General features: G+C 40.6%; 1 protein-coding gene and 1 long non-coding RNA gene across 3 annotated transcripts; one reads left to right on the top strand and one right to left on the bottom strand.

The window, feature by feature from the left end:
* Positions 1–27,087, top strand: Wnt4 (Wnt oncogene analog 4). Of its 2 annotated transcripts, none has more exons than XM_089463612.1 (4): positions 1–2,127; positions 25,307–25,805; positions 25,867–26,094; positions 26,196–27,087. In XM_089463612.1, the coding sequence occupies exons 1-4, from the start codon at positions 1,397–1,399 to the stop codon at positions 26,433–26,435; spliced, it is 1,698 nt and encodes a 565-aa protein (XP_089319738.1). In that variant the 5' UTR covers positions 1–1,396; the 3' UTR covers positions 26,436–27,087. The 2 variants fall into 2 exon arrangements, with proteins under 2 accessions (XP_089319738.1, XP_089319737.1); XM_089463611.1 differs by having other exon boundaries at positions 2–2,127; positions 26,193–27,087.
* Positions 7,554–27,595, bottom strand: LOC149269717 (uncharacterized). Its single transcript, XR_016268944.1, has 3 exons — positions 27,225–27,595; positions 16,408–16,660; positions 7,554–8,119 (listed from the first exon to the last, which is right to left on the bottom strand). It is a non-coding gene; the product is annotated as an uncharacterized LOC149269717 (long non-coding RNA).
* Between the last annotated feature and the right edge of the window lie 194 nt (positions 27,596–27,789).

Genomic DNA, 27,789 nt, shown 5'->3' with positions numbered 1-27,789 from the left:
CTGGTGAATCCAAAAGATACACGAGACGAGAGCACACGAAGCAGCCGCTAGCCGCCAGCCGCCAGCCGTCAGCTAGTCGCAGTCGTCGCCAGTCGAGCCAGTCGTCAGTCGAGTGCCGAACGAGCTGTGAAACGCACGTGTGTGCCGCACACAGTCCAAGTCAATTCAAGCAGGAAACCCAAGCGAATCCGTGCGTAAGCGTGAAACGTAAAACGTGAAAGTGAGTCCAATACCGCTCGGCCAGAGGCAAGCGAGGCAAGCATATCCGCTGCAATCTGACCACGGGACACTGAACTTCCGTGCGATCGAGTCCGGAACAAGAGCGCGCGCGTGTTTGATTTTTTGGGAAACGTGGCCGGCCGGCCGGCCCCCAATCGCGCATTACATTGGAGACGCAGTCGGCGCCTTTTTATCTGGCTTAAGAAATATACAAAAACAAAACCAAAGCTGAAAACAAAATAAACGAGAGAGACCTTTAAGCCTGTTTAGATGGATGGATCGGCGTGAGGCATTGAGGCGGACGCGGCGCGTCGTCTGTTCAAACGGGTTTCGTTGCGCCCGATCGGTGGATCTGTCTGGAATTGTTGGTCTTTTGATGTTGCGCCCTCGGCAGCGCAGCTCTAAACGTTTCCAGGAAGCCAACTGGATCGGCCAGGAGGCGGCGGCTGCTGCTGCTCTAAACCAAATAAATCAACAATTGATAATGTGAAAAACGAAGAAAAACGAAAACACGAAAACCGTTTGAAGTGCTCACGTGAAAATCGAAAATCGAAAACCTAGAAAAAATTTTATCTGAGTTGAATCATGCAAATGGTGAACTGAAACAAAAAAAAAAAAATGTTTGTAAAAAACAAAATGTAGCCAGCCAAGAAAAACAAAGCGCGCAAATCAAACGAAAAGTATTAAGAAGTCCAAAAACGAAAAAGAGTTCAGGAAAAACAAATCAATCGGAAACCAGATCACATCCATACATATATACCCATCTATATATAAATATATATAAACATATATATCACAGCTATCAAAGTTACATAATCTCAATTTAGGGACCCCTTGACAAAATCAAATATAATCCAACAACTAGAAATTTGAAATCAATTTTTTGATACATCACACAAACGAAACATTTTTTGCATTTAAAATAAATAATTCAATATAAAGAACGTATTTTATTAAGTAGCAACTAGCATTTAGTAATTTATTAACTACAAAGTACTTAACTTACGACAACACGCATTCAAAAACACGCCAAAAAGTAGACTCTAGACCGCAACCAAAACGAGATATAACAACAGCAACAACAGCAACAGCAACAACAACGCCAAGTGATAATATATCAACTGATAATATATTATTGACATAAACCAACAACAACAAGAATAGCAACAACATCAACATGCATACAACATTTCTGAGCCTTCTGCTGTTGCTGCACTTACTCAGCCGGCTGGGACGCTGCCAGGAGCAGCAACTGTTGCTGCCAAGCATTGAGAGCAATGTCAACATGCAGCAGCAACATCAACATCAACAACAACTGCAACATCAGCAGCAGCAGCAACAACAGCTGCACAGCAGCAACATCAACAGCAACCAGCAGCAGCAACAGCAGCAACAACAACTCTTAGGCAAGCCCAGCCCAAACAGCACGCTGCTCAACACGCTGCTCGGCCCGAGTGCTGTCCAATTGGGCGGCGCCGGTGGTGCTGCCATGCCGCTGCCCGCCGGTGGTGCGGCCATCAATCAGCTGGGCGGACTGGCCGGCCTGGGCAGCAGCACGGCGAGCGCGCCGGCAGCAGCCAATGGCATCGGGATGGGCATGGGCATGGGGCATGGCATGGGACATGGCATGGGTCACGGCATGGGTCACGGCATGGGACACGGTATGGGACATGGCGCCGGACAAGGACACGCGCTTGGACATCAGCTAGCGGGTCTGGCTAATTTGGGCATCATTGTGGGCGCCAAAGGCATGCCGGGCATGCAGGGCAGCCTGGGCGGCTACGGGGGCAACATGCTGAACTCTGGCGCCGCAGGAGGCGCGGGTGCTGGCGGAGCAGGAGCGGCAGCAGGAGGCGCTGTTGCCAACGGCGGTGGCGGCAGCGGCGGCATGGATATGCAGAATCAATAGTGAGTAATTTAACAGTTATTGCAGCACACGCTTAATTGGACGAGGCAAGCACAAGTGAAATCTTATCATCAATTGATGAAGATGCTCAACTTGAGGCTCTGCTCGTCAAAATTCTTTGCTTGTGTCCTATTAATGTAGCCCAAGCAGCCGGGGGCATCCCAAGCGTTATTATTATTCTCCTCTTTTTTTATGGCATTCTCTGGCCCGAGGCCAATTGCCATTGACATCGCCTGCCGATCTCCTCCCTGGCCCCACAATCCACAGATTGAGCCATTTACAAATCAACGTTTACTTTCTACCCGCAATTAGAGCGAGTTGTTCTACATCTCTTCCCGGGCACTAAAATTGAGTCTTGAGCCTCGCTTAACCCTGAAATGAACTGCAAATCGTTAGTGACCTTCGCCCGTCATAAAAAAAAAAAAAAACTAAACTAGACTTAGATTAGGTTGCATTGAAGTTCGGGACTTTATACAGAACCATTGAATCTTGTTGACAACCCATGAAATGCCTATAAAAAATGTTGTTGATATGAAAAATATTTACTTCTTACATCAATGTTAATTGACAATTATTTTATCAGCCAAAAGACATACATATATTTGAATATTATATAAATATTTCATTGAACCACACATAGCTATATACAATAAAATAAGCTTTTCGAGAACAGCTGGAGCTATATACTAATATTCATATACTTATGTACATATATGCATATATACATATTTCTCATTTCATCATCTTTCGCTGATAAACAAATTTTATTTACTATTAAATATTGATTATTGTTTATAATTGCTGAGAATATTGAAAAAAATAAACTTTTCGTTTCAACCATTTAATTATAAATTTTATATAAATATAGAAACTTGGCAACTTTAAGCCAAATTTATTGTTATAAGTCTTAAAGAATATGCATACATACATACTTAGAACAGTCTTAAGGAATTTGTAGTGAAAGTTAGTAATATGTACATTTTCTACATATCATTTCATACATAAACGACTATAAATATTTCAAGCCTTTCATGTCTTTCATTATAAATTCTTATATTTAAATTATACTTACTTCATTAAATCACACTTACAAAAATTTTTTTAATATATTATTTTCTACTGCAATTAAATTTCACATTAATATGAAAGCCAGTCCTTGCAAGGCATATAAAATCTTTAATTTTATATGTTTTTTATGAATTCCCCTAGTCTTTGATTATTTTTCTTATAGTAAAAATTGAAAAAAAAAAAAAAAAAATATATATATATATATATATATATATATATATATATATATATATATATATATATATATAAAGTCCCTGTCTTCTATGTCTTCATAAAGTGTCTACCCAAATAATTTGGATTCTTTTTAAAGAGCTTACGCTTTGATGTCTGTCATGAAACTAATTGCTCAAAAATGGTCGCATTTATTTGTTTACATTTAAGCCAAGCCAGGCCAAGTCAAGCCAAGCCAATCCATTCAGCAGCTGCAGCAGTCAATCAGAAAGATCTCGAGCTCGCAAGCAGTTAAATAAATAAGTATGGGGAATTTGCAGTAGCCGGAGGACCACCCGAAGCTCTGCTGACAAATGCAACATAAATCTACCGAGACAGTAGTCGAGAAAGAGGCGTTTAGACAATAAAGTAAAATTATTTATATTTGCTTGGCTTTTTGCGCCTGTCATCTAAAAAAAAAAAAAAAAAAAAAAAAAAAAAACAAAAAAGAGAAAAAAAGGAGTAAAAACATACAACAGTTTTAACTCAATTGCAAGGATTGGGCACTGGGGGCGTGGCTGCGTCTCGATCCAGACAGCAGCCAGTTGTCAAAATGTGCGAGCCGAGCCGTTTTTTATGATTATTAGCAAGCAGCGAAGTCCAGCGTAAATTTTACTTACACTTCACATTAATTTGCTCACTGACAATGGCAGCAACAGCAACAGAAGCAACAACAACAACAGTAACAACAGCGATGGCCACAAAGGGCTGAAGCGGCTGTGGCATGAGTTGGACAGGCTGTTGGGGAAGTTGGGGCAGTTGGCAGCTCTGGGCAACGGTTATTATTTGTCATTACTAAACCAAAGCAACGACAACAACAACAACATTAACAACTGCAAGCCCAACTCGAACTCCAACGGCGACTCGTCCTTCGTGTTGGCCAACTGGGAAATTTTTATTACACAATAGCCAAATGGGCGCAATATCGTACTCGCCTGATGCCTGGCTAATTTTGTTTCTTTACGCTCCTCGCAATGGGGTAGAAAGTGTTTTAGTTGCTCAAACGTTGACCCAGCCGTCAGGCCAGACTAATCGATAGCCAGCAACAAGCCATTAGACAGGCTGTCCACCGTCCACCGTCCACTGTCCACTGTCCACTGTCCACAGTTGCACCCGCTTGATTACAATTAATCGGCTTATTTACCGGCGTCCATTTGCCTATTTGCCCATTTGCCATTTGATGAGCCACTCTGCTTAGCCAGCGCACGTTTTGCCTGCCTCAGCTCAGTCAGGTGCAGTGCAACGAGCCATTTTATTGATTTTAAATGCCGCCTTTAAGACCCAGAGAATTCTATAAAGATAACACAAACTCAGTCTTAGCCTGAAATCATTTGCATTAGCCGAACAGCCATAAGTCAAGGTGAAGCTTGTTTCGCGCACTCCATTGTGAGTTATCCGCATAATGAATAAATCATGAATAAAGAATAATTCATTATGCCAAATAAATGTAAAAGTCTAAACTATGCAACAAATATGCTGATTTTACAAACATATATATGCAGATGTAGCTATGCAAATTCGTTTTTATATCAATATTTTATACATATTTCTAATAATAAATAAGTTATTACACTTTAATATTCCCTAAAACAAAGAAAATAAACAAAAAAACAAAAAAAAAAATAATAATATTAATAATAATAATAATAATAATAATAATAATAATAATAATAATAACAATAATCAAGCAGAAGATCTCAGCATCAAGTGCTTAAAATTTAAGTAAGCTTTAATTTTATATTAACTCTCATTTTAAATTAAAAAAATAAATAAATAAAAATAATAATAATATTTAGATATTTAATGCAAAAATCAAAAACTATATATTTAAAACCCGTTCCAAAAAAAAAAAAAAAATGCTAAAAAATAATATATTTTTATTAACTATAATTTATATTTGTGTACGTAAGTTTGGTTGGCCTTTTTGGTTCTTGGTTTGAAGAGATGTAAAAATAGAATGTGAAATTCATTTGAAATTTTTATGCAATTTATTTGGACTGCCACGGCAGCCGTTTGCTAAGCTTTCATGTATTTGATATGTGCAGCAACTGAATTATATTATATATTCAAGGAATTCATTCATTAAATATTATATCAACTTTTAATAAGCATGTGCAATTGATTGAATTCTGCAAATTCTACAAGTACTTCGTCATATTTGCACGCTTCATAAGGCCAGTTGATGCTAAGTGCCCCGCCCCGTTGGGCGTGGACTACTTCAACACCTGCTTAAACAATTCACTACTCGAGTCGCATTCCCGGCCGATGTCAGCGGCTGACTGCGGGCAAGAGCCAGAGCCTGTTTACAGGAATCAATATGCAGAAAAGCTGATTAGGGGATGTAATGGAAATGTAATAATTGCCAGCCGGGCGGGCACTCGATGCGATGCGTCGCTAGTCGCTGCCTTTACCCTGTCGCCAGGCGCAATTAATCTTCGCAGGGTTGCGCATTGTTGGTAATTCAAGAAGAGCTAGAAGAAGAAGCAGCGGCAGTAGCGGCAGTAGCTACCAGTTATATAGCAACTCAGCAGCCAAGTCAAATAAAACCAAAAACACAAAATAGCTGGAAAAAAAATCAAGCGAAAATTTGACTGGCAAGGGGCTCGGAGGCGGGGGTCAGAGTTGGGCAGGGTTGGTTTCAATTTCACCCAAAAGCAAAAGGCAAATAATGTAATAATGTTTAACAGTCTCGCTCGCCGTCTCGCTCCGAGTCTGGCGTCTCGCTCAGTGACGTCTGTTGTTTTGTTAACAGACATTTATGACATTATACGGCGCAAAATGATGTTGTTACAGGGTGTAACAAAGCCAACCGCCACCCCAGTTTCCGGGGCCCAACCCCAAAGGAACTCAACTCAACTGCTCAACTCCTCAATCCTTTTGCCTGCTGTGATTTCATTTGCCTTACAAGCGGCAAAAATCTGCTTAATTGTGCGTAAGCCTGTCCCCGGCCTCTGTCCCCCTCCCCTAGCCGACTCTCATACCCCTTATCAGCCTCATACCCCTGGTTAAATATTTGTCAAACAGTAATTAAAACTTACTTACTTTACCGTTGCCCTGGTTGCCTTTGCCTTTGGCTTGGGCTTGGGCTTTGGCTCGGGTTTGCGAGAACAAAAGCACAACTTAATGTTAACTATGCGAGTTCTTTGAGTTTCAGAAAAGTTGAACTCTTTCTTGTTATATCTGGGGTACTTATAGCGCTATGCTTCTTCCAATCTCTATAGTGTCTGGCATCCTGGCGGAAACATAAAAATGTTAATTTCCACGCAAAAGAAAAGCCAGCGAACGGCTTTTGTTGCTGCTGCAAGCACAGGCCGCAAATTACGAGTCTGGCTTTCTCCCTGGCACATGCCAGATGATATTCTCTTCCAGGGCTGGGCCCAGCGCAATTTGACGATAACGATTATGTGCAAAACTTTTGGTTTTGTTTTCTGTTTTCATATTCTTCTTCTTTTTCTTTTTTTGGTTGCCACCAAATTAAAAATATCCCCGCTAAAGAAGTGCGGCAATTCTTTGGCTGCCGCTGCTGCTGCTGCTGCAGTCAATGCCATGTGGCACCACCGAAAATAAAAAGAATTTATTTGTCTCAATATCCCAGCGACGACAATGATGACGACTCTGGGGAGGAGCAACTACTCCATTTCTAGACCACGGACTTGCCGGCCTCTTGGTCTTCTGCTGAATATTATGGCCTTGCCTTGCAGAATGTAATTGCAGGCATAAACTTTTTCCTTTTCCCTCTAATATTGTGGTCTTTTATTTAATTTGCTTTTGTCTTTGAATCTGTCGATTGAGGGCATTTCGAATTAGTCAAGTGATTGGTGACGCATAAGCCAAAGATATGAAAGGGAACTGTTGCACCGCTAAGTGATAAAAGTTGGTTAAATATAATAAAAACTTATACATAAAATTCAAATTTAATTAATCAAAAATCGATTTTTTAATGTAGCTGAATTTTCTAAAATAAAATATAAAATAATTTAATATATATTCTTTTACGAGTTATTTCAAAGCTGAAATTTAAAATATGAATTATTTTGTAAATACAAATATTTCTTGAATACATTTTTCTTTGCTTTGATTTTATTGAAAATATTTCCCAAATGAAAAAAAACAAAAATTATATTCTAATAAATATATTTTTTATATTCAAGTATTTATTTCGAGGATAATCATTTGACTTAATCTATTTTTCTCTTATTTAACTTAAATATTGTATTTTTATTCAAATATTTTCGTAAACTTCTTTAACCATTTCGCTCCCATTCCGAAACTTCTATATTCTTATGAAATTAAAATTAGTAAATATTCATATTTTTACCGTCATTATCATTTGAATTGCTAAATTTGTATACACCTTTTACTATATGCCAGAAGTTCATTCAAATTTCGGTGTTGTCTCTCTTCGCAGAGATGATTTGCTTTTCTAGCCGTTTTCCCGCCAACAATTTGCCTGCCATTTGCCATTTGAACTTTTAATTCTGTCGTTTTGATGGCTGCGTTTTATGATGCCGTTGCCTTTATTTCCAACTGTCCTCTCCCTCTGGCCCCTCTCTCTCCCCACCAAACATTGCCCTGCAGCTGCTGTTGCTCGTAGACGTAGACGTTTCCGTTCGCTCGTGGTTTTTGTCTTAATGATAAACTCGGGGGTTTTCAGTTTTTCCAGCTCGGTTTAAACTCCCAGCATCAGCAGCATCCTTTGTTGTGACTTGGCCAAAGCTGCGCCATAAAAAAATAAATAAAAGTAAAATCAGTGAATAGAAAATAGCAGCTGGATGCCCGAAAGAAATCGCCCCATAAATTGGCCATATAATGAATCTATCTAATAAAACTGAAAACTCAAACCGAACTCGACTCCGAGGCTGAGGCTGAGGCTAAGACTGAGGCTGAGACTGAGTCATACAAACTCTGCGAGGGTTGCAGGCAGCCTGCAGTCGATAACAATGGAAATGGAAAATCTTTGATTGTTCCCGTGACGTTAAATGCATTTTCATGTAATTAATGTGCCTAAAAACCCAAAAATGACTTAAGCAAATCAAACGAATTGAGTTGTGGCTGAGTCTGAGATTCAGGCACTGCATGCATCAAAAAAGTGAAATGGGAGTTTCATTTGTTATCTCTGATTGGGTATAGTGGAGGTTTTGATACTCTACTAAACACCAGTTACATTTTACTGTAGTCTATTTGTTGAAAATTTTTTAATAAATATTTAAAGCCTTTTTAAAATGTAATATATACTTTTGTTTAATTAGATAAATTAATTTTGAAAATTTTTTTTAAATTTATTCCATACATTTTGAATAATAATTTGACTTTATAAATGGATAGATATTGACGTATAATTTAATTAGGCCATTATACCTTGTAAAATATACAATTAATGTATTGATAATGTGATATATATGTATATATAAGAATATAATTATTAAAAATATATAAAAATATATAATTATTAAATATATAAAACTACAATTTTCAATATTTATTTTATATAAATATATATTTACATATTTTATACATACATATACACATACATATTTATTTATTATAGATTAAATTATCATGTATGTATTTACATTTGTCTAGATATTGAAAAGAAACAAAAACTAAAGTATATCTAATTTAGGTGGTAATTCGAACTGAAGAAATAGAACCTGCCTTGTGATTAGGCTTTCACTCGATTAAAGGAATTATCAAGATTTGATTTGATTAGTTAAATGCTTAGCAATTTCTAAAAACAATTCAAATGATGTCAAGATATCTGAAATAGTCAACTTGCATCAGCCAGAAAAGTCAATTCAAGACAAAGTCATACGACTCTCAGGAGAGGGCATGCAAACACCTCTAAAGGTGTCAAAATTAAAACAAACTCCAATCAGGCAAGCAGCCTGTGTAGGAGTTAATGAATTTAGCTGATGTGCGTGCCGATGCTCAAGCAATAACTGTTGCCGCTGCTGCTTTCATTGCTGATGCTGGCTGATGCTGGCTGAGGCTGATGGCTTTCTAGCTGCCTTTGATCTTGTGCAATGTCTTAGCTGTGGCCAGAGTTGTGTCTGTGTCTGTTTGGCAGCGCATTGAGGAAGTTGCATCAAAGGCAAACAGTGCCACACACTCAAACACACACACACACAAACACATACAGAGAGTCGCAGACACACGCACATGTGGCACATAGCAGTGGGACCTTGAAGTTCTAGCGGACCTTGAGGCGCTCTCCACGCACACATCAAAGAGATCAAAGCGGGCGAGGCTAGCGTGCAGCGGGCGGACGGGAGGACGGGAGGGCGGCCGGACGGGCGGGTGGCTCTGCTGTGAGGTTGGGGCACGGAAGGAGTTTAGTGAGCCGCAAAGCATTTGCCACACGCAGTTAACAGTTAAATTGCAGTCACATCCTGTTAAACGGTTTAACCTACAAAGAACAAGAAAAAGAGTAAAAAAAGAAGCAGCTGAAACCTCGGCTCTTGGCCAGCCAACTCTCTTTTGCCGTGGCAACTGTTGCTTTGTCGGCGGCAGCACTCGGCGCAGGCTCCGGCACCTGGCGTCGAGCTTTGATGTTGCGCCTGTTGCGGTTGCTGTTGACATAATTGGACTTTTGGCTGCCACGCTGTTTGTGTGTGTGTGTGCGTGTGTGTGTGTTGTTGCTCTTGTGGTTGTTGTTCTGTTGTTTTGTTGTTCGGCTGTTGTTGTTCTGTTGTCACGGCCCGACACTCACTTAGCGGTACTTTAAGAGTCTCGCACATAATTTGCGCAAATTGGCGACAAGAGTCCAGACGCGCCTCGCCGCATTCGACAGATCTTTAAGCCTAATTGTTGCTTAAAGCGTTAGCCGTTAGTCGTTAGTCGTTAGTCGCTCGACTAGGCTTACTTGCATTTCTCCAACTTTGAGTGTAGGTGTTTGGATTTCTCTCTGTGTCGGGCTGTGCGTGCTGCATTGGGGCGTGGCCAAAGTCTCGCCGGCCGATCAATATAAATTGGCAATTTGACCCTGAAAAGACAGCCGGCGACAATGGAAATGATGACAACAACTGGCGGCAGCAGCGGCTGCGGCGGCGACACAAAGCCAAACCGCTCACAATCAGACAACAAAACAACAATTATGGAAATGAGCGACAATGAAAAGGGGGGAGCCACAGAGTTAAGCTGAGAAAAACAGCTGCCGACACCACCAAAAAAATAAAATAAAATCAAGCAAGAGTAAAGAAATCAAGTATGTTTGGTATTTTAATTCAATTTGCTGACGAGGCGGAGAAAGATGAAATGGATAGCGGCAATTGGTTACAAACGGATGCTGTGAGATAGTTTCAGTCAGTTCGATTGTCGACTGCGAGTCGCTTGAACATTGAAGTGATTCAGCTTAGTCAACATGCAATCGATAGGGAGTCGTCGGGAGTCATCAAACAGTGCATCTAGTAAGTCCACTAGATGGAAGTCTTGCAAAATCCGCATAGTTGCTGTTGCTGTGGGCGGAGATCTAGAGGCAACTGGATGCAGCGATCCTCCACTTGAGATTTATAAGTGCAAATGATATGAGAATAGAGAAGAGAATAACGAATGAATCAATTAAAAAGAATTTCTAATTTTATTTATTTGTATTTTTAATATGAATACATAAATATTAATAGTATTGATATAATTCACGATTTATATTTCTTTAACAAATTTTTATATTAATTTTACTGGTTGTACTATTTTATTTTTATTAAAACTATTTTTTCTATTATAATTAAACAATATACAATATATTTTTATCTTTATTCATTCATCATCAAATGAATCGCTAAATATGAATATGTTCTACATATAGAGACACTCACATGTTGCCGATCATCGCTCAAGCCACTTGAGTTTTATAATTATAAATGATGCGAGCATTTTGTTTTTAAAAAATTAATCGATATTATGCGTTGGCCTAAGCTATAAAATATAGACTCAAACAATGCAGTTGCATAAAACGCGGAAATATTAAAAAAATATTAAAAAAAGAGAAAATATTAAAAATTTTCGCACATAATATATCGGACAGATCTAAAAGAACTCTTCTATTTCTAATTTCTAATTTCGTAGTATAATAATATATTATTATATATATATTACATATTACCTAAATTTTTCATTCAGTTCTCCAAGTAGAGGAACTCTGCATAATTAGGCTGAACATCTCCTATATAAATAGTTCCATTTCCATGCACTTCATATGTTTGCCTGAGTGAGTTTTAGGGTCCCACACACCCACTTCACTCCAGTGCTCAGGCCAGACAAGTGCCATTTTGTGTAGATCAGCCACAACACGGATATGCACTTGAAAAGGCGATCTGCTTCGGCTGCCGTGCCTGCCTGTCACACTCTCTATGTGTGATTAGCTGCGCGGCTTTCTCGGGCGAATTTCAAGAGCAAAACTTTGCTATGATTGGCGCCACATGATCAACGAGCAGAGCCAGAAACAGAAACGGAACGAGTGCCAGACCAGAGTGAACAGAGCGATGGAAATGGACCTTGGGGCTGCTGCAGCACAAGCATGAAAATGCCACAGCGATAGCATGATCCCCCCCTCGTGCCCCTTGCTAACCTCCTCTAGCTGCTGCTGATTGACAAATGCAGTGAAGCGTCCGCTGTCAGAGTAGGCGCGCGTGTTGATGGATGGACACGAGCATGGACGAGTTGCTTTTGCAGTTGTCTCTGCCACTGCTGCTGCCCCCTGTTGCCCCTGCTGTCCCTGCTGCCCCTGCTGCTGCTGTTGTGCCCGGCACGCAGTCAAAGCGTACCACGCCCCAAATTAACTGAAATTAACACGCGTTTAATGTCAGGCAAGCAACTCACCTGCCACCCGCATGGCACCGACCACATCACCGACAGCCGTCACCCAATGCGGCTACCAGTACCGTCCCCATTCCCATGCCCATACCCGTGCCCATTCCTATTTCCAACTCCCAGCTGGGGATCGTGCCGAGTCTTGTGTTTACTTAATGACGTTTATGTGTCTTGTGTGTCATTTGTCGGCATATCTGAGCTGTCATAAAGCGATTTGATTAAAGCGAAAAAAGCCGCCAGCGAACTCCCAAGCCAAGCAACTGCAACTGGCTCTCTCTCCCTCTTTTTCTCTGCCTCTCTCTCTCTCTCTCTCTCCCTCTTTCTCTCACTGTGGCTGCTGGCCTGGACAAACTCTTTTCCAATTAAACTGCAGTCAGAGGCGCAAATGCTGCTCCTCGTCCTGCACCGCCCCACATTTATTTTCGGAAATCGAAATAAAAATCGAGAGGGGCCAGTTCACAACATCAGCGTGAACAGAAAGTGAGAGTGAACCAGAGCGCAGCAGAGAAAATAAATACGAGCTAAATACTCGACTAGCTTAATCACAATGTATTCAAATACTCTTAAAAGAGAAGAGAGATAGCTTATTAGACAAGTGCGTCAAACATTTATATTAAATATATATTTATAGCTACAAGTTGGTTTATTTTTTCACGGATTTTTTTCTCGTTTTTATTTTTACTTAATAACCATTCATTTTAATTTAATAGCTATACATTATATAATATTTAAGTATAAAGGATTCAAATGAATTACGTTATTTACAGTAAATTGTAGCATTGAATATAGTCGAATAAATAATTATATTTACCATATCTAAAGTTTTATAGCCGTTAAAAATGTATGCGCATTAATTGAACTATATTAAATATTATTTTATTTTTATTATTATTATTATTATCATTTTTTTTTTCTGTTCCAGTTCATAGCTCTCTCAATTAGATGAAAGTGTTAATTCTTAGCTCGTTAAAAATTTGCAAGTCATTCAGGCCAGCTGATGTTGCCGCAGAGCAAGTGTATGCAGCCATACAGAGCGTTGGAAAATAAAAGAAAAAGTGGCAAACGTCGGCGGCACAAATTCTTTGTAATTAGTATTAAAATGTTTTCCGCTACATTTTCACTTGATTTTCTGCTGCCAGTCGACAAGGCGCGCATTCGAGTGCCAGTGCCAGTGCCAGGCCCAGTCCCAGTCCCTATGCCATGTGCCTGTGACTATGGCTGTGCCTCTGACTGTGCCCCATCACGGTTCGAGTTTGCAGGCCTCAGTCAGTTAGTCAGTTAGTCAATTTGTCTATGTGGCACTGGCTCTGACTGATTCTGACTGTGGCTCCTGCCCCGCCTTCACTGTCTCTGCCTCTGCCTCTGTCTCTGCCTGCATCTCTGCCGCCCCCCATGCAACATGCATCTCTGACCTGGGCCTGTGGCTGTAGCTGCGGCTGCTTCGCGCATGATTGAAGGCAACATGTGTTTCGGAAATTATGCAAAATTGCCTGCCGACTGTTCGACGGGGCAGCCCGGTCGCATGGATGTGTGGCGGCAGCCACATGCTGCTGCTGCCACGCCGTGGCATCCATCCACAGTCCACAGATCTCTCGCTAGTTCTGGCCGCTGCGTTGCTTAGGCAGCGTTTGCATATTTCGCTGCTCATTATCATTTGTTTAGTGGCCGGCGCAGTTCATTTCATAAACAATTAATAATGCTTAAGCGCATCTTGGCGTTGACAGGCGCAGCAAATATGCCGAGCCACCTACCAGAGTCGACCACACTACAGAGTGTGGCAGCTCGCCATTCGTCTCCACAAATATCTATATGTGCTTGCCCCTAGGCAATGCTGCAACCAAATTGGATTGCATTTTTCGGTTGTTTGGCCATTTGTTTGGCTTAAATTGGTTGGAGTGTCGAAATGCGGCATACAACAAACGGAAGTTGCCAACGGTTTCGACTGCCAACACACACACACACACACACAGTCACTCAGCCATCTCCCAGCTGTGTCGAGCACTCAATGCTGAGTTATGAACTTATGATATTTGGCCAAGCGGATTGCGGAAGCCTCCAGCAGATCTCACTAATTGGCGTGACATTCTACTGCGGATTAGCCAAACAGAAACGCGCCAAGTCAAATAAACTATGGGAATTGAGTAGATTAACAGTCGAAAGTCACATGAGATGAAAATATAGCTAATTGAAAGGCAATAAATGTCAATTTAAAAAAAAGTTTCAAAATCTAATAAAAGAAGTTGACGAATTTTTTTTATACAGATATACGTATAATATTATATATACACGTATTTATATATTAAATACAAAATAGCTTATCAAATAATGTTTTATTTCAATGCAAGCAAATGATTTTGGCAGTTATGCTTTCCACTACTATAGCAGTCTCTAGGTATATACAGTTAAATCAAATAATTTTTCAGAGTTGTCGACTTAAGAGCATCTGCACTAATCAAACAATCGCTAGTTTCTCTCGACGCTTCGACGATCGTCGGCTTCGCACGATCAAGCCGAAGTGCCGTGAGAGGGCACGAACGCCTGTAAAGAAGGGAGAGAACGAACCGAGCAAGCAGATCTCTTTACAAATCTATTGCAACTCTTATTAAGTATACATATATTAAGTATTATCAACTTATTACAACTCAACTATGTTATTTATTATGTTATTTTCAAGCTTTATTTTATACATTTATTTATGAATTATATTTATATATATTGTTTATGCATTTACTTAAATTTTTTATTTTGGTTTTATTAAATTTTATTATTATACTTTATTTCTACCTAAAAATATTTTTGTAGTTGTTAAAATTAAAATTTAAAAAAAAAAAAAAAATTAAAAAAAAAACAATAATTATATGCCAATATATATTTTAAAATATATGGTGTACAGAAATGCATACAAAATTTTTACAAGCTCACAACTCACTGATAAAAACATTACACAACTCTATGTATGGATATATAAAGCACGAGAATATTCTCTTGGAAAGACGCTACGCAGTAAAGTTGTTTATGAAGCGCCAAAACCATAATTAATATGCGATAAAAGCAGAGGGAAAACATAAAAAAGAAAACTCGAACAAAAAAGTTGATCCATTTGCCATTGAAGCTCTGCTTCAATGTTTACAAAGTTCTTAAAATTAATGATATAATCTAGTTTGGGTTTCAACAGGGAAAATGCTGGAAGTTGAGTCTTTAACTAATTAGCTAATAATTTGATTTGTAAACTTAACAAATAGCTAGGGCCGAGTGTGTTTTGTGTAATCTATGCAGCAGCCACATGGGCATATGAACTTGTTTTATCACCTCGGCAGCAGCAGCAACAACAGCAACAGCAGCAACAGCAGCAACATCAACTTGGCTGATTGAATGCGCGCTTGGCAGCATTTGATTTGTTTAGAAAATAAAGCACTCAAACTCCCTCTCACACACACTCTCTCTCTCTCTCTATCTATCTGTCCCTCTCACTCTCGCTGACACTCTCACACGTAGCGTGTGCATGTGGCGCCAAGTTGGCCCCGATTTGTGAGGGGGCGGCACAGGCATTTGCCTAATTAGCACTCAATGAGCGCCTGAAGAGCTGTCGAGAAATATTTTCGCTCGTCCGTTAGCTGCTCAGCTTGCAACAGCTGCCTCAGCTGACACACAAGTACCCGTGGGTACTCGCTGTGGCATTCATGCTCATATGCGAGTGTATTCATACTGCTATCTTCGAGTACTCGATGCCAGCTGACAAGGCCACCGCCGGCCGCCCGCCGCCCGCCGCCCCTTGCCCACCGCCCACCGCCCACTGCCCGCCTTTATGGCCTATTCGAAAGCATTTGCGAGGGTTACTTTTAGAAATCTTATGTGTGGTACGTGACCGTCCATTAATACATCATTGCTTTTCCTTGGCCCACCCATCAAATGAGCTGCTGATGTATTGGCAATGGAGTGATGACTTCTCCCTCTCCCTCTCCCTCTTACCTATTGCCCCCGCTGGCCTCTACACGTCCTGTGGCCATGTCACGGCCTGGCCCTTGCGATATGCCGCTTAGCTGCTGGGTTCGCCTTTATTTTTGGGTGCGTTTCGCATTTTCGTCATGGTCATAAAAACGCATTTTATGCGAAACGCATTTTGGCCTTCTTATCGCTGGCCCATACAACGTAGTCGTACTTTTTATGAAAGCAAATAAAAGTGCGCTTAAAATACTTACATGCCTCCCGCCTACCGCCTACCGCCTCCATAGAGCGCACACATAAACCCAGCAGCAAAACTTTTAATGTTGATTGCGTTTTGCGTTAAAGTTAATGTTGATGCCGCTGCTGCTACAGATGCTGCTGCTGATATTTAATTTTAATGCGTCTCTCAGCGCCTCAGCCCAGCAGAGAGGATCTAGCTTGAGCCAAGTGACCAAGCGCCCGCCGCCTCAGTCCACGGAAATTATTCATTAATCGCCACGACTCCTGCTAGAAAGAGAAATGCGTTAAGAAAATTAATTTAAATGTATGCGCTGTCAATTTTGATGAGCTGCTGCTGGGTGGGTGGGTGCTTGGGTGTTTGCCTGTGTGTTGGAAAATGAAGAAAATTCCAAATTCCAGCAGTTAAATTTAATTGCTTATGCTTGTAAAAGCAGAAGAGCGCCCAAGAAAATGTTATGACATTTCTATAAATACGCGAGGCTGAAAATGTCAAGTGGCCATAGCCGTGGAAATTCTCATAAATAACTGAAATGCTTCGGCAATATTAAATCACAACAGAATGTAGAGGACGGAGAAAGAGGGAGAGGAGAGTAGGGGAAGAAGCGCAACACCCCCTGCTTATTAGAGATCTGACAGAAACTTCCTCATTCAGAAATTACCTGATAAATTTTACGTTGAAATGGCAGAGACTGCGGCGACGGCTTCTGCTGCTGCTGCTGCTACTGCTGCTGCCGGGCAGCAACAGCGCGCAGCATTAGCAGCGGGCATGGGGCGTGACAGGGCAACAACAGGGCAACAGTTGTAAAATGCAGTGGCGAGCCATAGAATTATAAGAACGAATAGAATAGCAAACGAAATGCGCTAGCTGGAAAAGAAGAAATGCAGACAAATTGCCGGAATGCTGCTGAAGCAGAAACAAATACGAACGCGCACCAGCAACACCAACACCAACAGCAACAACAATGGCTAATATTAGCTGAAAAATAGTTTGGCAATGTATTCAATGCAACACCAACAACAGCAGGCAATGGTGTCTAATGAATGCTGCTCAAGCTGCCGCGGCGCAAGTAGAAAGCGGAAGCATTGCAGCAACCAAAGGGCAAGCCCATTGTAAAGTGAGGAGTGAGCAGCAATACATAAGGAAACTAATTGCTGGCATTTTCAACAAGTTTAAGGCCGTCCATTCTCTGGACTGGGCGTGGCAGTGTCATAATGAAACCCTAACTATGATATCTTAAGTGTCGAATCAAGCATAATTGTTGCAGACAATCAAACAGTTGCAATTGCATGCAAACTGTCAACAAAAGCAAAGAGCTGCGAGCAATATAAAGCAAGTACTTCCCACTAGAATTTAACTAGGGCCAATGCTGCTGCTGGTAAAGGGCATGTTGCTGCTGTTAGCAGTAATGTTGCTGCTGGATATTATTGTAAAGTAGTTGACCAGCAGCAACATTTTCACATAATATCAATTTATGTATACAAAAAGGTTGCAATTGCAAAAGCTTGACCACATGTTGCTGCTGCACGCCAGCAACATGCTCAAAAATATATTGAAAACAAACCAGGCAATCTGTAACTTAATATACCAAAAGAAAACAAACAATAAGGTTGGGATTAAAAAGTTGCCAAGTGTCGATGACAGCAATAGTTGGTGCTGTTGCCGTTGCTGCTGTTGGCAATTGCCATTCAATTTTTATACATCTCACAGGCAGCGCATAATCTAAATGAAGCTGTCAAATGCATGAAAACCCAATAAAAAGCCAAGTTATGCAGCACAAACAAAACGTTGCTGATGACACAAGCAGCGGGTGGCCAGCAACAGCAGCAACCGTAACTACAACAGCAGCAGCTGCACCTCCAATGCGGAGGCGTGGCAAATGAGCTACGATAATGGCGTTAAATACAATGGCAGGCAGGCAGGCAGCGGCAGCAGCAACAGCAGCAGCAACAGCAACAGCAGTGGTCGCATTAAATTTGCTCGCCAGATGCGACGCTGTTAGCAGCAGCAGCAACATCATCAGCAACTTGAGGGCAGGAAGGAAGCGCCCAAGATGCGCTGGCAAGGTGTGAAGTGTACAAATACCGTATGAGGGGCTGCAGGCTGAAATATGTCGTAAAGATTTTTATTGCATTTTTACGGCGCACACGCAGCAGCAACATGCCCAGCATCCACAGCAGCAGCAGCAGCAACAGCAGCAGGAGCAGCAGCAATCATGGCATTTTTGGCTGTGCCAGCTAAATGATCAACTTTAACGTTGCTTGCATTTTGGATTTGTTTGCCACAAGTAGAGTTTCTAGTAAATAAACGTTCAGGTTGCAACCGCAGCAACAGCAACAGTAACAACAGCAGCAGCAGCAGCAGCAGCCACAGCCGCAGCTGAGTAAGCCGTAAAAATGCTTAAAAATGAAAATATATCTACGCAAGAGCAAAAACAAAGGGCAAATGAAAGAATATACATATATCGAGCATTTAGAAAAGTGTGCAAGTGCTGAAGCGACCCTCGTTGTCAGGCCGTCTGCCTGGGTGGGCATAAATTGATTGCCGTTGCTAATGCTGCTGCTGCTGCTGTTGTTTCTGCTGCTGTTGCTACTGCGCAGTCGATGTTGCTGGATTTTAATCATTTGCCGCAGCTTTTATTAAAAATTTTGAAAAAAAAAAAAAAAACAAAATTTAAAGCACGAAGAAGCAGCAACAGCAGCGACGTCATTTTATTGTCTACTTACTGTTCAACCAAATCCCATGCACAAATTTTATGAGCCAGCCCATAAAAATGCCTTAACGGAGACTCAACCCACCCTCCTGACCCCCACCGACCCCTCGCCAACTCTCGAGGGGCACATTTGTTGTTGCTGCTGCTGCTGTTGTGACTGCGGGGGCAGCAGCAGCAGCTGACAATGTTTACGGTTACAACTGTTTGTCGTCGTCGCTTGATGCCAAAATTGATGACCATAATCTTGAACGCAGCTACTCTCTGGACGCTGGCAAGGATGCGCTTTTTATGATGAAGCGCCGCTGCAGCAGCAGTCAAACAACCACCGGCGGTTGCTGCTGCTGCTACTCCTGCTGCCGCTGCTCCTGCTCCTGCTGCTGCTGCTGCTGCCCCCCAGGCCGCTGCAACATTATTCATGGGCTGTGGCTTGTGGGTGTTGCAGAGGGGCAGCAGAGTGTAGCAACAACAAGGACTATGAGCGGCAGCATATTTTATGTTTTAACGCTGTCGAAATCGGACAACAACAACAGCAACGATAAATAAAAACAGCATCAGCTCATACATCAGCATTTAGCAGCAACAACCGCCCTCATAAACGTGGGGTTGCTGCTACTGGCTGGTTGGAGGGGGGGCGTAACAAAGGCGGACGTTTGTCTTGCGGTTTCGCGCTTGCAATTTTTGGCCTGTCAGCGACTGTTGCTGCTGCTGCTGCTGTTGCTGCTGGCTTGTAATTTCACAGCTTAAGCGCATATTTACAGCGCATTTTGAAGTGTTTTGCTGTGTCGCAAAACTGGCCCATAAAATAACTGCAAGCTGTGCACTCGCTGAGGGGCGAGGACGAGGGGAGCGTACAAAACTGACAAACACCCTGCGACGATTCTCAGACAAAGACAAAGGTAGCCAAGGCAGTCAGGGCAACAGCTAGGGGTACGCTGGGAGCGGAAGGCGGAAAGCTGCTCTTAAGCTGCTTGGGGACTGCTGGGGGACTGACAGAACAGATGGCCAAGCCGTTGATATATTGGCAAATGCTTTCACAATGAGCCACAGCATTCGAAGGGGCAATTAGCGAAACGGGAGCAGGCCGAATGACTCAAATTAAATCTACTTAAGTGCAGCGAATCACAATTCCGGAAGAGCGAATGCTAAAAACACAACCAACTGGTTTTTTAATTACGCTCCAAATTTGGAGCAGCAAACCAAAATTCGTTTTAAAATGAAAACAATGAAAGTAAATTATAAAATCACATTATTGACAACAAAATTAGCTGCAAAAATATTTTAGATAAACAAAATGTTTCTAAAATTAATATGTTCTAGTTTTCTTAAAATAAACTAAACATATTTTCGGAAAAGTTCTAATTTGAGGTTTATTTATTTTATGTACAAACATTTTTCATGGACTCACATAAAAATTAGAAAACTATATATCAAGGAATGAGGCTTCACAAACAATTAAGAATCATATAGTTTTATTTTTTGGAACATTTTGTCATACGATTATTTCCAGTCTATAAAAAGCCAATCGACTGTCCTTAGTCATTAATGGCCATAGAAGTTGAAATTGCTCAAGCATCGGATGGCTCATTAGCCCCCATTCCCAATTAATGGATTCCGCATTGAGGGCCCAATGGCTGCAATAGACTGCCATCAATTAAAGCAAACCAAGCGAATCTGTGGGGCATACTTCGTACGGACAGACACTGTCAACTCGACCAAGTTGAATGTCTTGCTGGCTGTCTCAGGCGGTCTGGCGGTCTGACGGTCTGTCCCATTGCCACTTAAAGTGGATGCGCCTCGCAGGCAGTTGCCTCATTTGCCGTTTGCCCATTTACAAAACAATGCGATTAAGTTTCAATTTGCAATTTGCAATTCGCAATTTTCAATTTTGCATTTGCAATTGGCCAATGCGTTTTAATTGAAGCTCTCAGTTGAAATTATGTGACAGGCCAATGGCCAAAGAAAACAAACAGAACGCCAAAGGCGCAATGAGGCATCGAATCCAAATCCCACAACAATCGGTAGCTCGTGCAGCGTTTTATAAATAAAGTGGGCATGACTCTGGCACGGGAGGGGGAGGCTGGTATCAGCTGCATTTATGTTTTGGCAATAAAATGCAAATGGTAAAAGTCCATAAAAAAAAAACAAAAAACAAAAAATATAGAAATAACGAAAGAGAGCCAACGCCTCGGTCCACAGCCAACTCAGCTCATATGCATATGCTACTTTAAAAAGATTTTATGTTCCTGTGTCGATTTCAATTTCGAACTACTTTCAAATCGCTTTCTGATGCTGCAGCAGTTGCTGCTGCTGCTGCTGTTGCTGCTGCTGCAGCAGTTGCTGCTGCACATTTGATATGCTCTTTGGCTGCTGCTGCTGCTGTTGCGGCGACTTAAACTGTAAGTCCATAAAATGCTTTTGCCACAGCACAAAGGGATTTCTTTCTCGTATGTGCGTGCCTGTGTGTGAGTGTGTGCATGTGTGTGTTAAATATTTTACGTTTCTGAAAATTTGATGAATCTGTACAAATGCGTAGCACTCAAAGCAGCAGCAGCAACAACAACAACTAAGACTAAAATAAGTATATTAATGCTCTGAGGGTGAACGGCATAATACCCTGTTTTTTTTTTTTTTTAATTTTTTTTTCAGCTAGATAGATATTTAGTATGCACAAAGGCAAAATTGAAATGACTTAATTTCTAGTCCCAATTATGAATTAAATCTGCTGAAAGAAAAAAGTTAAAAAAATATCTACTTCAATCACTTAAAAAAAATTAAATTTCACTACATTTTTAAAATAAAACAAAAAAAAAACACATAAAAATTAATAAAAATAAGAATAAATATATTCTTCAAATTGCAATCAATCATAACTAAAATATTAAAATGTATATTCTATAAAAGAAATAAAAATATATTACACATAATTCAAATTCAATGGGAATGTCAAGATAATATTAAACTAAAATAAATACAAATATTTTTGGAATGCCAAACACTTATAATTTAATTATTAAAATATGCAATCTAAAACCAAACAAAATGAGAATGTTTTATGAGCCCAACTCCTTCAGGCCTTGAGCATACCCTCTATAATAATCGTGTTGAGTGCATGGTATATCATCAACAACAGCTAGGTACAACTTCAATGCCGTTGTCGTCAGTCAGTCAGCGCACGAGGAAAATATCCATCAACACTTTTGTTTTATAGTCGCCCCTTTCTCGCTCTCACTCGCTCGCTCGTTCGCTCTCTCGCTCTCTGTCTGCCTGTGGCACTCTCTCTCTCTCTCTCTCTCTCTCTCTCTCTCTCTCTCTCTCTCTTGTGTTTGCTGGCACACATCCGTACGTCCGTGCATGCGTCTGTCTGCCTATCAATTTGTTGTTTGGCCAGCCAAGCAGCACCAACAACAACAACAACAACAATAGCTCTTTACAGTTTGTTTTGCTCTGTGGCCGTTTTAATAGCTTTCAACTACTTTGTATCTCAAAGATACAAATTGCTGGCAGCTAAATTTGTGAAATTAAAGTGCACAGAGTAAGTCGTTACTCCTGTCTCCCTCTCTTTCTCTCTCACTCTCTCTCTCGCTTACAACCACGCCCACCTGCATAGCTAATTGTATTTCATTTCGCATGTAAACGTTTTGTCAAAAGGATTAAGTGACACGCCCCCACACCCGCACACTCGCACTCACATTCACACTCACACTCACACTCGCACTCGCACTCAGACACAGTCGAACTGAGCTGGTAATTCCACATGTTCCATGCCATAAGGCGACACACATTAACCAACTTGAAGTGGGTAACATGAGAATATCAGAGTGGCAGGGGGACGGCCATGGGGCCATGTGGGGTGTGTGGGGGCAGCTTCTCATATGTGGGCTTTGACTAATGCGCTTTGCACTGCACTTGCAACAACAACAACAGCAACAATGAGAACAACAATGGTTAAGCTTACACAACAACTTACATGAGCTTTAAGCTGTAATTGAAGACTGTCTTTTGTTGTTGCGTCAAATCGTTGTTGATACAATGGATAAATATACAAAAGCACATTGATTGAGATATTGACAATAAGATCGATCAGCATTTGCTTGAATCAAAGTCGTAAATATTTCTGTATAGATATTCATAAAACTAAGTGAGGCCATGAGCTGAGAGATTTTATTTAGTTGATGCAGTTTTGAGATTTTTTTAAATTATACAATTTTTGTCAAAATTTGGTAAATTGTTAATTTAAAAAATTTATAAACGAATATTAAAATAAAAAAATATACATATTTTTATCATTAAAGCCATTGTCTCACTAAACCAATTTTATAAAATTTATAAACAAATTAAAAAGTCAAGAAGTTTTATATTTGATCGAGTTCATTTGCATATTATATTTTATTTATATTCATGTTGTATCTTGGCTCTTTTTTGAAATGCTAAAAGAATGTCTTATATGTGTTTATTATTAGTAAAATTGTTTCATTATTATTTTTTATTTTAATTATTTATTTATCTCTTATTATTATTATTTTTTTTTTTATCTTGTAGCTTAGGTATATTTTACATATTTGCTCTTATTATAAATTTAATTTGATTTAATTATATTGTGTATAGAGTCAACTAATTTTTAATATTTAATTTTTAATTTATGTCAATTTTTCATCAGTCAGATTACCCCTGATATTTTATAGCATCTATTCGCGGCTGTCTTATTTTACATTCATACATACATATACAATATCCTCCCTTACTAAATATCCGGCAATGCAAAGATTCAATATGATATCACTTCTGAATCGTATACACAGAATCATTGACATGCTGATGAATTTGTTTAGGAATGTGCAGCCTTCGCATTGTTTGTATGAATGAAATTGTTTCCACTCAGCTAGAGCCACATAACTAACCCAGGTACACATCTCGCAGCTAAGGCAATCCATTTGCAAATGATAATTTAATCAAATCGAAAACTACGTCAAATATCGAAATAAAGCAGCGGGAGATAAATAGATAAAAATTCGCTGAGGCGCAAGCGCCAAACAAAATACCGCGTGGAGCAAAGTCGAGCGACTTGTAAACAGTTGGAAGCACTTGATTAATTAATTAATTGCCAAAAATCTAGCCAAATTAATTTCGCATTAGAAACGCGCGCGATTTTTCCCACACGCAACAACTAAATTACGTGCAACAGAAGACGAAAAAGAAGAACAAGAAAGCAAAACAAAACAATTATGAAGAGGCAAAGATTAAATCAAAACGGACAGCTGGGCGGCAGGCAGTGGGCAGTGGGCGGTGGGCGGTGAGCGGTGGGCGGAGCATAGCATAATTGTTATGGGTCGAGGCTAGAGGTAAACCGAGGCAATAAGCGGCGCGCGTTGCCGATGTGTTTGCCCCGAGGCGGCGACGTAGACGGAAATAGACAAGAAATGCTGAGATCGTTACTCATACGCCAATTTACGGTGCACTTAAGTTTTATGAGAATTTAAGATTTCCTGCAAATCACAGAGAGCGTGAGACAGAGAAAGAGAGAGAGAGAGAGAGAGAGTGCGCGAGTGAGAAACGTTGCACGTTGCCCAAAGCTGGACAGGAAGCGAGGCGGAATTATGAAAACAGAGCAGATACACTTAAAAAAACAAGCTCCGAATAAATAGTGGTATAAATAATAGTTTTTATAAACTCTGCCGAAATGCTCTGCGATTCTTGGAAACTTCATAACGGGTCGCAGCTGATAAGGAAAAGAGGTTTTCCTCTATCAATTCTTACAGCAATTATGGGTGTGTCTTATCTGTCGAGAAATTTCTAGTAATACAAATACAATTAAATTCAATTACACATGTAATATTTGTTTTCTGTGTAAATTGCACATTTTGTATACATTTTTAAATGTTGATTTCCAGAATTTCAATTACTAGTTCCAGAAATTCGAAATAAAACCGTTTGAGCTTGACAAAAAGCTTGTTGCTCCAGCACTTGATTTTGCAGCCACTGGTTGGTGTACACGCTTAGCAAAGACATAACAGCTTAACGAACTTAACGAAATTTCGTTAATTTCCAGCTGCTAGGCATTTTAGCGATGACACAAACCAGAAAACTGCTGGAACGTTTTGATATCATTTGAATTAAACAATTAAAATAAATATTTCTTATAAACTCTAAAAATCGAATTATATTTAAAAATAATTTATCTAATATTTGTTTTTATATTTTACAGCGAACATTTCATCTCGGAGCACACAGTCATGGCCGTTTTCACATCGCAGGGCCAGGTGGGAGGCCCCTGTCGCTATATGCCTGCCACACGGCGCCAGAATCATCAGTGCCGGAAGGAGACGGGCCTGCCGGCCACATTAAGCGAGGCACGACGCTTGGCCACCACCCACTGTGAGGATCAGTTCCGTTACGATCGCTGGAACTGTTCGATCGAGACGCGCGGCAAACGCAACATATTCAAGAAACTCTACAAGGAAACGGCCTTTGTGCATGCGCTCACAGCGGCAGCCATGACCCACTCGGTGGCACGCGCCTGCGCCGAGGGCCGGATGACCAAGTGCAGCTGCGGGCCGAGCAAACAGAACCGCATGGACCAGGACTTTCAGTGGGGCGGATGCAACGACAATCTGAAGCACGGCAAGCGCGTCACGCGCAAGTTCCTCGACTTGCGCGGCGGCGATGGGGACGAGGTCACTGAGATATTGCGACATGACTCTGAGGTAAGTTTGACATAGATCAAAATATAAATAAATAATAAATAATTAAACTTCAACTAATCAGGTTGGCATTGAGGCCGTCTCCACGCTGATGATGGACAAGTGCAAGTGCCACGGTGTCTCCGGCTCCTGTTCGATGAAGACCTGCTGGAAGAAGATGGCTGACTTCAATGCCACGGCCACGCTGCTGCGCCAGAAGTACAACCAGGCCATACGGAAGGCACCCAACCAGCGCACCATGCGCCAGGCCCCATCGAGTCGCATGAAAAAGCCCAAACAGCGACGCAAGAAAGTAAGCTACATGGAGAGCACATAGCTCTCTAATATATTCTTTATCTTTCATCAATTACTATATATATTTTTCACTATATGTTATTTCATGTCGCGCAGCAGGAGCAATCGCAATACACAACGCTGTATTATTTGGACTCCTCGCCCACCTACTGCTCGGTGACCAAGGATCGCCAGTGTCTGCATCCCGATAACTGTGCGAATTTGTGCTGTGGGCGTGGCTATACCACACGCGTCTTTAAACAGGTGGAGAACTGTCGCTGCCGATTCAGCAATGGCCTGTGCTGCCAGCTGATCTGTGACTATTGTCAGCGCTTCGAGGACAAATACTTTTGTAAATAAGTGGGCAAGCCCCACCAATGATTTCCTTTCGAGCACTGTATCTCTGTAACTCTATCTCGCTCAATCTGTCAATCTCTCTCCCTCTCTCTCTCATTCTCTCTCTATCCATCTCACTAAAGATCTGTCTCTATCGAAGGATCACGCTCTCTTTGTACTTTTTAATTGTAATTTGTAAAGTTTTTTTTTTCTCATTTTTTGCTTGTATTTTGTTCCATTCCTAACTTGAAATCAACTTTGATGAAAATGATAAGCAAACACGAAAACGATATGAGAAAAGGATAGAAATGCCAACAACACAAACAAGAATCACTACACAACATTTTCTCTCTCTCTCACACACACTTGCATTCACACACACACACACACATAAATATACAAGCATAGACCTACATTTATATTATAGATATTAACATATATAGTAACAGTTAGCTGCCGTCGCATTCAGAACAACAACAAGAAAAAAAATCTACAAAAAAATGGCAAAAACTTCATTTATCAAAAAAAGTAAAAAAAAAAAAAATATTATAAAACAAAAACTCACATCACTCATATGAACAACAACACAAAGCAGAAGCTAACAACAACAATTTTCATAAGTATTTAAACATAAAAAAAATAAACACAAAAAAAAAATACAAAAAACAAAAACAAACCAAAAACCAACAAAAAAAAAAAAAAAAAAACAAATACATGAAAATGAAATGAAATAAAAAGTTTCACATAAGCCGCAAATGTGTCTAAATGGGGTCGAACCGGGCAGCACTTGATGCTTTGATTAGCCTTAATTACACTTCACTTTCAGCTTGCCAAATCTTGGCTGTTCCCGAATCGCATTCATTATTACACCGCCGAAACGGACGAGAATCACCAGGAATGAACCGCAACGAACTGGCGCGAGTGCAGCAATTGGGAAATATTTGTATTTTGTCAACACTAGTTCGCACAACTCTCAAACTCAAATTGCCCACTCACGATATCCACGCGACGTTACTTAGCACACACACAGCCGCAGACAGACACACACACGCTACCCAGCAACAGCTGAGTGTGCCTAGGCTAGGCATTAGAGAGCTCTTAACATCTGTAAACACAGACAAAGCACAGATTTTAAGTCTGCGAAATTGCAAGCAAAGCCGACAAATATACACTTGTATTCAGTTTTATAGACATTTAGGTAGAAGCTGTCTGTGACACCATCAAATATATGTAAATATAGTCAATAAAGAATTATTTTGTGCAAAGTCATGAGTCAAGTGGATTAGGAAATATACATATGTATATACATATAGAAATGATCAGGTGTCGATAGCAATGCAAACAGCTTCATAGCTTTGATTGTATTAATACACCTGGG

This window comes from Drosophila arizonae, chromosome 3, assembly GCF_054131065.1.
Source record: "Drosophila arizonae isolate 15081-1271.41 chromosome 3, UAZ_ARI_1.0, whole genome shotgun sequence".
NCBI lineage: Eukaryota > Metazoa > Arthropoda > Insecta > Diptera > Drosophilidae > Drosophila > Drosophila arizonae.
This window is presented reverse-complemented; position numbering and strand designations above follow the sequence as displayed.

Excerpts from the sequence above, each read along its gene's own strand:
- Wnt4 (XM_089463611.1), top strand. The coding sequence starts at position 1,397 with ATGCATACAACATTTCTGAGCCTTCTGCTGTTGCTGCACTTACTCAGC. Across the intron at positions 2,128-25,306 it reads ATGGATATGCAGAATCAATA|CGAACATTTCATCTCGGAGC; the intron begins GTGAGTAATTTA and ends TATATTTTACAG. Across the intron at positions 26,095-26,192 it reads CCAAACAGCGACGCAAGAAA|CAGGAGCAATCGCAATACAC; the intron begins GTAAGCTACATG and ends CATGTCGCGCAG.